Source organism: Nannospalax galili, unplaced genomic scaffold (assembly GCF_000622305.1).
Source record: "Nannospalax galili isolate Female #2095 unplaced genomic scaffold, S.galili_v1.0 scaffold281, whole genome shotgun sequence".
Classification (NCBI taxonomy): domain Eukaryota; kingdom Metazoa; phylum Chordata; class Mammalia; order Rodentia; family Spalacidae; genus Nannospalax; species Nannospalax galili.
This window is the reverse complement of record NW_008349068.1, coordinates 5,958,263-5,973,135: the sequence shown is the minus strand read 5'-3', so window position 1 is coordinate 5,973,135 and position 14,873 is coordinate 5,958,263. Positions and strand designations below refer to the sequence as shown.

The 14,873-nt window shown below is 39.3% G+C and overlaps 1 protein-coding gene across 1 annotated transcript in view; it reads right to left on the bottom strand.

Annotated features, from left to right (window-relative positions):
- Positions 1-14,873, bottom strand: part of Pth2r (parathyroid hormone 2 receptor) — a 93,758-nt gene that overhangs the window by 38,342 nt on the left and 40,543 nt on the right. Inside the window, exons 5-8 of the mRNA XM_008846215.2 lie at positions 12,487-12,584; positions 9,852-10,041; positions 8,548-8,701; positions 425-485 (exon numbers count right to left, since the gene is read on the bottom strand). Of these exons, the coding sequence (XP_008844437.1) occupies positions 425-485; positions 8,548-8,701; positions 9,852-10,041; positions 12,487-12,584 (503 nt within the window). The remainder of the gene's footprint in view (positions 1-424; positions 486-8,547; positions 8,702-9,851; positions 10,042-12,486; positions 12,585-14,873) is intronic.

The following is a 14,873-nucleotide window of genomic DNA, read 5'->3' as shown; positions in this document are numbered from 1 at the left end:
GGAGGTCCATGTGGCAGAGAAAGAGACAGAGAGTGTGAGCATTGCCTACTCCTGAACACCATCAATGTGATCCCTCCACCTGCTCACAACATATCCTAAGTTTTATACCCTTACTGATCTTGTCCCTTTTCACAGTATTTTTAATTGATTACATAAGCCCATGGACTTCAAACTCTTAATCTTCTCTGTGATCCTTTCTGTCCTATGATGTGGGGGCTCAACAGCTTGCTTTACATATGCATGGGTAAAGCACTGGAGGCTACCAGTGTGTCCAAGAAACTTCTACGTAGCTTCCCTAAGGGACAGCAGCATCAAGAGCAGCCAGTGTGTGTTCCAAGCAGGAATCCTGAGTCAACAGAAACCCTGAGGCTCTCTGTTACCCCCAGACCCCGACGCCCAACCCCCTGCTTTGTTTTCTACTTACCTGGTATCAGACAAAGTGGCTCGTGCCACTGCCCAGGCCACAACAAATGCCACTGGAAATCCTGCAACCATAAAAGGATTGGAAATGATATTTACTTTTGGATCAAGGTTTTTTGTTTCTTGTGTGAATATAACATTTGCAGTTGAAAGGGAAAAACAGACATACAAAAATTATTGATGTGAATAACTGTATACAATTTCATCTTGTCAATTTGAGATGTGATGAGAGCACAGGGGACAAATTACTCCTGAAAGTCTGAAGATGGAGGTTTCATTGCAGAGATGTAGGGTGAAACCACAGTTGGAGAGAACTGAAATTTCCAGAGCCAGAAACTGGCAATAGGTGGTATGTTCTGGCTTTTGCCAAATAGACACATGCTTTCAAAGAGTGAGGCAAGGACAGAAAAAAGCAGGGCAAAGCTGTGTTCTTAAAAGCATTGCTGGAGCCAGGCATGGTGGCACACACCTTTAATCCCAGCACTTGGGAAGCAGAGACAGACAGATCTCTGTGAGTTCAAGGCCAGCCTGGTCTACATAGTAGTTCCAGGACAGCTGGGACTACAGGGAGACCCTGCCTCAAAAAAAAAAATTGATGGAAGGGGAGGAGGGAGGGACATGTAGGGGGCCATAGTGGTGGCAGAGAAGGGAACTCAGGAGAAGGGGGATGGCGGGAAGTGGGTGTTATTAGGAGGATGATGGGGATAATTGGGGTGCTTGGACTGCAGAGGGAAGAGGGAGGTCAGATGGTGGGGTAGAGAGAAGAGGTGAATGGATCTTGGGGGACTAGGGAAGCCAGAGGGAAATGTGTTGGCTCTGGAACCCCCTGAGAAATGCATATATGGTGTCTGAACATTAGTGCATATGTATAACTGGGGGGTGTATGGCAAGGAACACAGTGTCAGACAGGAAAGACCTCCCTTCAAGTGGTTGGTCAGAGTAGTCCAAAAGACTCCCAAAATAACACAGGCTATTGCCAGGCTCTTCCAGAACTTGAAGATAAGACCCTACTCCTGAAGACAGGATATACTTTGGACAAAGGACTTGGAGCAATGGAACAAGAACGGACCTGGAAGCGTTCTATGCATAGGTTAGCTCTCATAGTTCTAGAGAATACTATGCAAGCTGCTAGGGCAGAAAATCAATCAATGGTCCAATCCAGCCCTAAAACCTAATAACCCAAATGGGTGTCACAGCAAACTACTTCTATTGGTGCAGTAGTGGCACTGTTATCTGGGGGGCAACCAACAGCTATCTAATTGGACCTAAAGCCTTCTCAATGGGAGTAAACTCATGGGCTGCACTATGAAAACAGTCAACTACTACACATGGCTGGAGAGGTCATAGACCTAGAGAAAATCCTATTTCTGTTATATCTCTAGACAAATGAAATTTCTTACCATATGTTCAATATGGATCCTTATATTTACAGATAAGTATATCGTATACCACTCATCAAAAAAGCTTCTGTTTGCAACAGATAGAGGTTACTGCAGAGTTCCACAACTGGTCACACACAGAAAATATACATCTGAGAGATGCCCAGTCCTAGGTGACATATCTACAGTGGAACCTCTACACCTAAGACTTATGGAACATAGTAGAATGGGGTAGAGAGAAAACTAGTGCATCCTTCAACACTTATCAGTGAAACTTCCTTATACAACAGAGTGTGATACTCACATAAGGCCACAACTGGCCAAGTTTTACAGAATAAGAGACTGCAGAGGGCATGCCCCTGGAATGGACTCCTATATTGAACCTCACACACCCACGGCTCAGGGACCATTGCAGAAGAGGAGGTGGAAAGACTGTAAGAGCCAGGGTTGGCCCATTAACATAGAAAAGCAGAGGTTTTCAGGTCACTGGAAGCTTGCACATATGAACTTGCGGTAATGATGGCATTGAGCACAAGACCCATGTCAACTCAATCAGACAAGGGCCCAGAGTGGAGCGAGGGAAAAGGGTGGTGAGCTGGCCCTAGTCTGGGGACTGTTGGAGAGTGATTACTACTGGGTGACGGAGAGTAGATCTTACTTACCATCCCTTGATAGGTTGACTAGACTCCCATGGATGAATTTGCACCAAAGGACTTCTGGGTACAAATGCTTAACCAGATAGGACTTAACATGTATGGCGGAACACATGAGGTCGGGTGAGGGGTTGGAGGGCATGGATGGGGGAGGGGGAATCTAACTTTGATTAAGAACTGTTGTATGAAATGTACAAAAGCACAATAAAAAAAATTTTAAGGATGGATTCTCATAATAAGAGCTCAGGAATGAGTGAAATCAACAATTAATTTTAATAACATTTCACAAACACAAGGAAAAACAACAACAAAAAAAAAACATTAGAATTGTTTACATTCTAATGCCAGGCGTGGTGGTGCAAGCCTTTGATCCCAGCCCTCAGGAGGCAGAGGCAGAATGGAAGGAGAGGCTAGCCAACAGGTTCTAAAAGGCTTGACTTCTCTTTAGCTTCTTCCTTTTCTTGATAGCTCTGTCTCCAAACAGAAGCATCGCCTGCATTCATTGTTTAGCAAAGGGCAACTGCTATGACCGCTTGATGATCTGTGCATGTGATATTCTACCTTCACAAAGAAACACCTTGCAATATTAAATCTATTATATCAAATTTGAATGAGTCCTTTGCTCCATTAAAAGCTGAATGCTCAAGTGGTGCTGTAGGTGATTAGACTGTCACAACACAGAAAAAAATCTTAAGCCAGAACTTTTATGCAAAGCTGCAATAGAAGACCGGAAGGTTAAATGAGTGACACTTATGAAAGTGATTTTAATAAAGGAAATACGGAGACCATAATTAAAACACTACCAAATTTAGGAAGCACATAACAAAGAAACATTTTCATCTAGTTTAGAACACTTCTGTCAAGCACAGTATTAAATTCTTTAACTTTAGAAGACACATTTGTAGTTTTTCTGTATTTAGTAAACTCGAAGAAGGAAAAGGCTGGAAATAAGGTATTACTCAGAGTAAATTGCACCTCGGCCTACCTACCACTGAATTTTATGGCGGTATAGTGCATTCTAATTTTTATTGCGTGCTACTCAATCTTTTCAAGTTGTTTATTTTATTAATTTTACCTATTTGGCTCTCATTATTACTTAGGTTTAACTTACACATCTCTCTTTCTACCTATTTATTTTCCTACCCATCCATCCAAGCAGTTATCTATTAAGTTTCCATTAAGGAAACTGTCAAACACTTCTACTCCCACAAACTAAAGCAATGAAGACAGTGTTTCTGCTTTCTTAAAACATGTAATCTGGGAAGAGCGGCAAAATTAATAAAGAAACTTCAGTTATCAATTGGAGAAGCATGACATTCTCTCTCTCTCTCTCTCTCTCTCTCTCTCCCTCCCCCTCATTCCCTCCCCTGCCCCAGCCCCTGAGACAGGGTCTCACTCACTCGAGACTGGCTAGTGCTTCTGAGTGGATGGTTGAAAAGGCCTCATATAGATCTCTTTATTTACAGTTCTTTGTCTTGGCTATTGCTAAAGTGTGTGTCTATTTGATCAACATTTCCATAGCTTTTTCAGATCTGTCTCATCTGCTTCCTTTACATTCTCCTAATCGGGCACTTTCCTAAATAACACTCTATGTGGTGTTGATTGATCCTGCTCACAATGGCACTTTTCTGAATAATATTCTGTATGATGCTGATTGGTCCTGCTCAAGGTGGCACTGATTATATTTATATGATTATATTTCTTTGCTCATCCTCTTAGCAGACTGATATTCACAAGACTAGTACAGAGAAGCAAAATCAGCACTCACTAAGAATTGTTTTAAATCACAGATCTTAGCACCACATTATTATATAATTTAGAATATATAAAAAGGAGAAAAAATAGTTTAAATTTAAATATTATTTTTAATTGCATGGTTAATTGAAATGAAGATAACGTAAATTTGTTGTCTAATATAGGTATTTACTAAAACTTGAGTTGTTTTCACAAGACATACTAGTATAAGCTTTGTGAAGATCAAGTTTTATAAATTAAAGGTTTTAATATACATATGATCAGAGCAGTCAAACAGAATAACAAAATAACCTCAAGTGTCAGACTGCATACTTCTCATGTGGGGTCTGCTATGGTTTGGCTGAGGTTTGCCCCCAAAGGTTCATATACTAGAACTTTGGTTCCAGAGTGTCTGTGTTAACAGAGGAAGTGGATGGTGGTTTAGTCACCGTGACAGCATGCTCAGAAAGGATTGATGCCCATCTTATGAGAGTGGGTTAGGTCATGGTGCTGAATGGTTGCTGAGAATTACTGAGAAAATAGGTGTTATAAAGTGACTTTGGCATGTTTCTCTCCTCTCTCTCTCTCTCTCTCTCTCTCTCTCTCTCTCTCTCTCTCTCTCTCTCTCATCTCTTCTACACAACATGCATTCTGCCAAGTAATGCCACCTGCTGTAAAACCTGTACCAGAAGTCCATGCTCTCAGACCTCCAGAACTGTTAGCTAAACGAACTTTTTTTACAAACCATCTAGCTTCAGCTACATTGTTATAGAAACATGCAATGGACTAAGATAGGGATATTAACAAATATCTCTGTATTTAAACTCTGTTTACTATCAAATGATTGATCAAAAAATACTTGCTGGACTGAGATCGCTTTATATACAGGTAACACAATGAAGCATTGTACCTTCTGTTGAGTTTCAAAAACCAAATGAGATGAAATTTTTTCTGCATGAAAACATGTTTCCATGACCACATGGATAAAATTACCAGGATAAGAACTTTATATGATAATAAGCAGACATTGGTATCTCTTGTCACAGCAAAGATTTGGGGTAGAAAGGTTAAGTACTATATTCAATAATGATGAAAACTAAACTGAAACTTTTAAAATACAAAATCAAAATACAGAAAAATATGTAAATGAAGGGATAAATAGAAGCAAGTGTAAACTATTGTTTGTGGGAGAACTGAGGCAAGAATGGAGGAAATTCAGGACGTGTTGGTTGAAAGCAAAAAGGCTCATTATTTGCCTTTGGTCCCCTCTGCATTCCTTTGGATTAAAAGATGTATAAAAACAGTCATTTTAAATATTTGTCTTTAATTTAGTAAAGGTCAGATGTGCCCCTGTTCCTCTTCAGATTGTAACTTTCCTTCAATGTATTGTGAGGACTCATTAGATTCAGTGTGAATAATGTGACTAAACATGAGAAATAGATTTCTGAGTATTTTTCTAGCCAAAGAGAATTTAAAGCTATAATTGGCACAAATGAGCAATAAAAGAAACCAACCAAGTTTCCTTCCTCAATGAACCCAATAAGTCATGTCATTGGGAGAAAGTATAAAACTGGATTCTCTATGGATTATTTCCACAAAGGATCCTGCAAAGCAGCTGTCATGTTTTTAAGAATATGTAAAAAGAATTTATAAAAATAAAAATAATAAAATCAGTCTCTCAGTTTTAAGATAAAGGAACAGCAATCTATTAATCAGATTTAAATATGCAATTTGGTGATTAAAAGCTTTGATTTGGAGCTAATAGTCAGTTTTTAATTTATTTTTATTTTATGTGTATGAGTATTTTTGCGTGCATGTATGTAAGTGTACCCATGCAGAGGCCAGAAAGTGTTATAGAATCCCCTGGAACAGGAGTTACAGATGATTGTTAGCCACCATGTGGGTGCTGGGAACCGAACCTGGGTCCTCTACAAGAGCAGCCAGTGCTCTTAACCGCTGAGCCATTTCTCTAGCCCCCAAAAGTCCGTCTTAAAAGGATGTTACTATTCTTTTTGCTTGTTTGTTGGGAGTGGGGGTTATAGTTTGTTTGGGTTGGGGGTCTTTTGTTGTTTTCTTGTTGTTTTGAGACAATCCTGAACTCACTATGCAGACCAGGTTGACCTTTATCTCACAGAGATTCACCTGCCTCTGCCTCCTGAGTGCTGTGATTACAGGCATGTGCCACTATACCTGGTGCCTCTAGAATATTTTTTTAAATGGGGTTGCAAAGAGAGATTCAAAAGGCAGACTAGTACAGAACCATAATGCTGTGAAGAGTGTTGTGCTGGATAGCTTTAATGTCAACTTGACACACCTGGGTTGAGGGAGCCTCAGTTGGGGAATTGCCTCCATTGAACTGGCCTGTGGCCATGCCTGTGGGATATCTTGATTGTTGAGTGATGTGCAAGGGCCCAGCCCACTGTGGGTGGTGCCACCCCTGGGAAAGTGGGCCTGTGTTGCATAAGAAAGCAAGCTGAGCAGGGCCTGGGGAACAAGCCAGTACAGAGTTCCTCCATGGCCTGTGCTCCAGCTCCTGCCTCCAGGTTCCTGTCATGAGTTCCTACCTTGGGCTCCCTAATGAACTGTGACCTGGGAGATGTAAGATAAAATAAACTCTTTCCTCCCCAAGTTGGTATTGATTGGAGTATTTTGTGATAGCAATGGAGAAACAAATTAGGACAAGCGTATTCTATCAGTTGGGATTATGGGTAAATTAAATGAACCAAATGTTGTGTGAAAAATGTCTTTGTATTGATCTTCATGAGAATTAATGAACTTTCATGTGTGTTCTTAAACTACTCCATGAAATGGACCTCAAAGAATGATGCTTATCTACTGTGTGTCATCCCAATGCCAAAATCCTTGTGAACAAATTAACAAAAGTTGTAATAGAAAGTTAGAAACCTATCCTTGTACAGACATTCACTAGAAACATAGGTAATTTATTTTCCCTTAGAAAGATTTGAAAACAAATTGTCAGGGTTTCACTGTGATGTACTCCTGACTTCAACTGAGCAAAAACATACTGCGCTGAACAGCATAGCCCAAATAGAGTGCGGGAGAGCAGGCCAGAAACTGTAATCATGCCATAAGAAAATAGAGAAAAATAAACTCATAATGCACATGACCAATGATGCAGAAATTCAAAAAATAAATGAGAACAGGCTTCACAAACAAAACTTTACTCATAATAATTATTATTTCAAAATAAATGCTCAAGTAAACTAACATCTTTGTTGTCCTAAAAGCTATTAATTAGTTAACAGGAACTTTCATTTTCCAAACTTCACATTTTCAAATATTAAGACAATATTAAGGCAAAACAGACAAAGGAATGTTCCTGCTTCATGGGGTGGGGATGGGGGGAATAAGCTTCCAATTTAGTTTTGAGACATTTAGTGACTTTCTCCTATGCCAAGCACTTCATAATTCAAGTGCTAAAGTAGCAACTGAGATCTGCAATTGCTAAATCTACAGGCTTTTCTCTATTTAAACCACCTCTGAGTTTTAGTTTCCCTTAAATTTTAAGAAGTACACAGTTTCCTTTTCTCTGTATCATGTTAAGATCCTGCCTGATCTAGTAATTCCCACAATACTGGGAAGTCATTTGTAGAATGTGAGCTGCATATCATGCTCTTAAATTTACTTTACAAACAGGAATACAAATAATCACCTTCTACAGGTGTAATCACCTTCTACAAGCTGCAGAAAGTCTCCATAATTGGTTTTCAATTTTATGTGTAAATACAGTCAAGATAGTCCTATAAGTGCTTTTCTGACACACTCATTATTTGACCTAGAAACACAAATCAGAGATTCACCACTATAGCTTACAAATTGAAAATTCAAAAATATTAAGGAGAAATTATTGATAGAGCAGACATTGACACAAGGCATGGCCTCACAGTTTTAATGTCTACAGCAAACAACACGTTTTTTCACACTTCCTCTACAGAATTCTAGCAAGAACTTAGCTTAGAAACACTAACCATAAATTAAGCTTGAAAAGTTTGTTACTCCTGAGAGACTTGCAGACTTGGTCTTAATAAGTTTGTTTTAATGAGACAGGGTCTCACTATGTAGCCCTAGCTGGTCTGGAACTCACTATGTAGACCAGGCTGGATTTTAACTCACAAAGATCCACCTACTCCTGCCTCCCAAAGGCTAGGATTAAAGATATGTGCCATCATGACTGACCTGATTTTAATCATTTTTATTTCATAACAAAACGAAACGAAAGAAAGGCAATAAGGTAGGACAGGTGGGGTTGTTTCAGGAAAATGGCTGAAAGAACACTGGTTATGGACATGGCAGAATTTCTTCAGATCCATAACCATCTAAAAGAAGAGACAAGTACTTACCCCAGCCTACCAAGATGAAGCCCCACAGGTATTTGGTGTCCGAAAAGAAAGACACAAAGATTAAGTTATGCAGGTAGAGACCTTCCACCAGGATCCAATAATAGTTTGTAGCCAAGAAATAAATAAACATCACAACAGCAATCTTGCACCCGACCTGTTACAAATAAACCAGAATTACATCATATTAGGACATTTCATTACATTGGATGCCAACCTGAGACCACTAAAAATAAGTTTCTGTTTCTCTTTTGACAATCTACTATGTCTTCTTGTACATTAGAAGGCTAATAATGTTGAAGAACCAGAACCAACTTATTTTCATATACAATTTTTCAGACTATAGACTTGATTCGGTTTCTAAGATAAGATTTTTTTCTTTAGAAATTAGCAGATTTCATAAATCTTTTCCTATTAGAAATAATACATAATCATCAGAAAAAATCAGAAATATAGAAAAACAAAAATATTAATGTTAGTCATGTTTCTAGCATGAATTTATTTCATTCTGGTCTTTTTATGCTGCTATTGCAGCAAAATAAATTATACCAAAAGTTAATTGTTGAACACAGCAAACATTTCACATTGTAGGAGTCTATGCCGTATGGATCTGCTGATCTGGGCTGGCATCAGTTCAACCTCACCAGACTCAAACACAGAGGTCTACCTTGCCCTCTGCATCACCACTTCCACTTTAAGTACAGTGAAAAGCAAGTCACAGGGCCTGGCCAGGATCATACAGCAGGAACCACAAAATCACAGGGAACAGCAGAGACACAGACCAGGCATTCATTCGGTCTGTTGAAAACATTAATCTATGATAAGTTCCAAATGGTGACCAACTTTGATCATCTTCACCCAATCAAATTAACTGAACTATTGTGTGACCCTAAATTTTAAGGCTGGGACATTTAAGAGAAGAATCAAGTGTCTTGGAATTTTACATTGGGATAGAATTTTGAGTGTAGAATAAGTGAACCGAATTTATCATGGGTTTTTAAATCCCAAGACTCTGGTTTTGCTGATGAGCTTTTGCTTTTCAAAATGGAGACCCACAGCAGCTGGTACGGTCCACACACCAAATGCATCTCAACCGTAGGTACTTTGCGGAATGTTCATTAAGAGCCCAAGTGAGTGATTAGACATAAGAAGATGGTCAAAATATTTTTCAGTATTCTAATTTAACTAATTTAAAGAAAAGGTGAAACAATCCAAAACAAGTTAAGAAATGCTGATGGACTATGAAATTGCATTTGTTTGTTTAAAAAAAAAAAGCTGCAGTGATGGCAAGTGGGGAGAACACTTACATACTGTGACTTGTCTGCTGGAGGTCCTCCGATGGGATTTTGCAGGTCATCCTGCATTGCCAAAGACTGCAGTGCCTCTATTCCAAGGTGAGCCTGCGCCACCCTGTCCTTGACAAAGATGCTTACAGCTCTCAGCATAAAAGACACAAATAAGTGCAGGTGGATATAGTTCCTAGTGCAATGTAGTCGTCTATATAAAGAAAATATTCATTATTTAGATTGGATGAAAGGAACAGAAGAAGAAAATACTTCAGTGAGCCCAAACTCCACACCCCAAAAGAAAAACATGGACAGCTCAAAAAACAAGCTACTATTAGTCCAACAGGAACAACTTGGATCTAAAATTAAAATGCAAGTTCATGAGTATTAGTTTCAAATCTATTCTGATCACCTATATCCAAAGTTTGCAGTGTTATGCTGTATTATACTACAGTGCTTCAGTATACCATATATTGAAGTAATAAATTATTAATGAAGAACCACATTAAAAGAGGATTAATGTATGGGACTTTTTGGTGTTAAGTTTTTCTGCTACTAGATGCCTCTGTGTCTTTGAGCACTCTTCTCCCACCAGCTAGAATGTGTGACCCATCTTGCTATTATTCAAACTAGCACACATGTCAGTTTTCCTAGGCAGTCTCTCATAGCTGGTCAGTTTCAGACCAGCACCATGGTGCTCCCAACACTTTATAGAAATCTATATGACATTTGGAATCCATCAATGAGTCAATTATTACATGTTGGGTAAAAGAACTAGGAAATCAGAAAAGAAATTCTGAGTTCTCAACTAACCCGTGCTTCTCTTGATGCAAACATGGGTTTGGAATGCTCTGAGCCTGACTCTGCTTTGCTTACTTTTTTTTTTTTCTTTTTGACTTTTTGAGACAAGGTCTCCCTGTAGCCCCAGCTGGCCTGGAACTCCCTATATAAACCAGACTGGCCTTGAACTCTGACTACTGACTCTACTAGAGATCTGACTACTTCTGCCTCCCAAATTCTGTGATTAAAGGCATACTCTACCATGCCCAACTGATTACATCTTTTTAATATTCAGGTATCATTTGGATCTCACTTCATTCACCTTTTCTGCCCTCCCAAATCGCTACACATTTCATAAGGTGCAAACCACAGTGTGCTACCTCAGAGCACGTCTCAGCTGTTCACTAATTTCGTCAGTTCCTGGTCTCCCAACCCAACTCTGTGTGGTCAGTATACCCCATCCTCTAAGCGCTGTTCTTGGGTATATCTCAATCCTGATTATTACAAATTTGTGTTGATTTAGAAAATTATATAGAATTTTGTTAGTCACAAATTTAACACTGCTTTCTGTGTTTGTATCAAATAATATAAAACAGTCTTTTATCAATCAGCACCAAAATCATTTGAGAAAAATGGAATGAGTCACTCTGCCATGAAAGAAAACTTTTGTTAAACTCTACCCTGCACCACTTTCAAACAAACAAGCAAAACACCAGTTTATTAGTGTGCTAGATAGCTTTAGTGTCAACTTGACACACGTGGGTTGAGGGAGCCCCAGTTGGGAAATTGCCTCCATAGGACTGGCCTGTGGCCATGTCTGTGAGGCATCTTCTTAATTGTTGAGTGATGTGGGAGGGCCCAGCCCACTGTGGGTGGTGCCACCCCTGGGCAGGTGGGTCTGTGTTGCTTAAGAAAGCAGGTTGGGCATGGGCCAGGAGAGCAAGCCAGTAAGCAGAGTTCCTCCATGGCCTGTGCTCCAGCTCCTGCCTCCAGGTTCCTGCCCTGAGTTCCTACCTTGGGCTGCCTAATGAACTGTGACTCAGGAGATGTAAGATAAAATAAACCCTTTCCTACAGAGTGAGTTCCAGGCAGCTGGAGCTACAGGGAGACCCTGTTTCAAAAAGACCAAAAATAAATAAATAAATAATAAATAAATAAATAAATAAATAAATAACCCTTTCCTCCCCAAGTTGGTATGGTCAGAATGTTTTGTCACAACAATGGAGAAACAAATGAGAACAATTAGTTTAAAGGCTTCACAATGCTTTGATGCTTTCAATTTTTAAAGAAACAACAAAAAGAAGCTGGAGAAATGGCTCAGTGGTTAAGAGCACTAGCTGCTCTTGAAGAGGGCTGGGGTTCAATTCCCAGCACCCGCATGGGGGCTAACAACCATCTATAACTCCAGTTCCAGGGAATCCAGCACCCTCTTCTGCCTTCCATGGGCATTGCATGACACTGGTGCACTTACACATGCAGGCAATACACTCATACACATAAAATGAAAATAATAAAATATTTTTTAAAAAGAAACAACAAAAAATAAAATGAATCATCAAAGACAATAACAATAGGTTTTATTCAAAATCTTATACTGGCAAAAAGAGTGCTTGCCTACCATGCCTGAAGCCCTGAGTTCAATCTCTACCACTACATAAACCAGGTATGATGGTTCATACCTGTAATCTCAGCACTGGGGAGATGGCAGCAGGAGGATCAGGGCATCACCTTAGCTACACAGCCAGAGCTACATGAGATCCTGACTCAAAAAATATTTTGCTAGGAAAAAGTTGGGGGACATAGACTGTACACGTTGTATGTCTTCTATGATTAGTAATGAGAACAAGTCCCTTCTGGGAGCAAGTGACTCACTCACCTGAAGTAGCCAATGATGAGAATAGCCACAGCCAGGGAGCCAAAAGAGACGGAGTAGCCAACAGTGTACAGGACATACAGGCTTTCAAAGAACTCTTGCTGTAGGAGAAGAGACAGTCAACATATGTAAAAGGAAACTGGTTAAAAACAGAAATGCCTTTTCAGAATATTATTTCTAACGCTAACTTTTATGCGCAGCAATTTGCGAGCAATAAAATGTACAGGTCTAGAACGAGCTGCTTGACAGGTTTTGGCATACCAAGTTCATTTGTGTCCCTTGCTAGTCAAAAAGCCACCCACTATTCACCCCCACACAACCACTGCTCTAAGTCTCTGTCACCACAAATTAGCTTTTTCTTTTCACATACCTAATAGTCCTCCAGTCTGTTCTTAGACTTTAAAGAATTATAAAATAACATGCTCTTTTGTCAACAAACTACATTTAATAATCTTCAATATTGTCACACGTTCTATTACATACATTATTCTTTTTTAAAAGATTTATTTTAAAATGACAGATTCACAAAAACTGGAAAACAGTAAGATAGGTTCCATGCACTCTTCATCCAGTATCCTTTAATGGTTAGATCTAAAATAATTATACTAGAATATCAAAACCAAGAATTCAATATTAGTGCAATGTATTTATTTATAGTTCTATGTGACTTTATCACATGAATACATTTTTATAACCATCACTGAAATCAAGACACAGATACATTCCTCCTCACAAAAATCTACCGAGTGCTGCCTCTGCAGCCACATGTACCCTCTTCTTCCCCAGCATCCAACACCAGAGACTGAATCTGCTTTCCATCCTACAATTTTGTTATTTCATAGTGTTGTGGAAGGAAAATGAGACTTTAAAAGATTAATTATAATGCCCTTGAGATCCACCCAAGCTGTTCTATCAATAATTTGCTTTTTATTGCTGAACGGTTTTCCATGGTATGTGTATATTATATGAATATTATTATATTACAGTGAGTTTCTTATAGATGGTATGCAATTGTTTTTAGTGTTTGTTTGTTTGTTTGTTTTTGTTTTTTTGTTGGGATAGGCTCTCCCTGTAGCCCCAGCTGGCCTGGAACTTGCTGTGTAGAGATCTTGCAGAGACTCGCCTGCCTCTGCCTCCTGAGTGCTGGCATTAAGGGGCTGCTCCACCATGCCCAACCTAGAGGGTATACAGTTGGATCCTATTTTAATAAACTCAATCTGTTAGATTTTGCATTTATATCATTTATTTTTAACATAGCACTAATATATCAAGAATAAGTCTGTCACTTTATTTTTCAATGCACTATTTTCCTTTTCAATTTCTTGTGTGTTACTTGAACATTTTTAGAATTCATCTTATTGTTTTGTATAGTATTTTAAGTGGTTGTCCTAAGATTTGCATTATGTAGTTGAACGTGGAAGTGATAGAGCTGAATGAAGAAACTTTGATGACTGAATTCTTGTAAGTTCCTGATACTTTTGTCTTTTTGATAATAGAAATGCTAAAGATGTAAGATAGCTCTCATTGTGTTTTTCACATATATTTTTCTGATAAGTAAAATTGATCATTCTTCATACAGCTGTAGGCTATTTGCACGTTGCCTTTCAAGAAATGTCTATTCACATCTTTTGCCCATGAAATAATCGCATTATATTGAGTCTTCTTTGCTTCTTACATATTTTAATATATCCCCCTTTGAGGGGAGAAAGTGTCTTCACTACACAGGCCAGGCTGGCTTTGAATTCACAGTCTTCCTACCTCTGCTTCACTGGGATTACAGGTGTGCATCACCTAACAATATGCCAGAAAACTGATTAATTGTTATAGTGAATATTTTGAAGAATTTAAATTGTGCCTCGAATCAGTAATTTGTTAAATCCATCAGTATGAAAAATAGATAAGGCTTTTTTATAAGATAAGGAACCCCTGGCCCCATGTGGGTCTTCTGTGGGTCTGCATCAGACAGGAGAAAGCAGGCCACAGACTGGGGATAAAAGAAAAGAGAGGAGGAGAAAAGCTTTCAAACCAGCTTTTAACAGACAAGCTAGTGTACGGGATACAAAATATTCACTAGAACAATTACTTGTTTAGCAAAAGAGAATTTCCATTCAGATTTACTACTCCACATCTCCATGGCCAACTTTGGAGGTAAAACTATGAGATCAAAAGATATGGCCCTCCTAGTTTGAGCCCTGCGCCATTCCTAGTCTTGGGGCCCCAGACACCTGGGGAACCAATACTGCTCCCTGACCCTTCTCACCCAGAGCAACCCAGTCCCTTTCTTGGGCTCCAGGAGCACCACTTCTTGTCCTGGCCCCGCTCTCACCTCTCTCTGCTTCCCTGGGCCTGCACCACCGGCTAACTCTCCTAGCCTGCACTACTATCCTCAG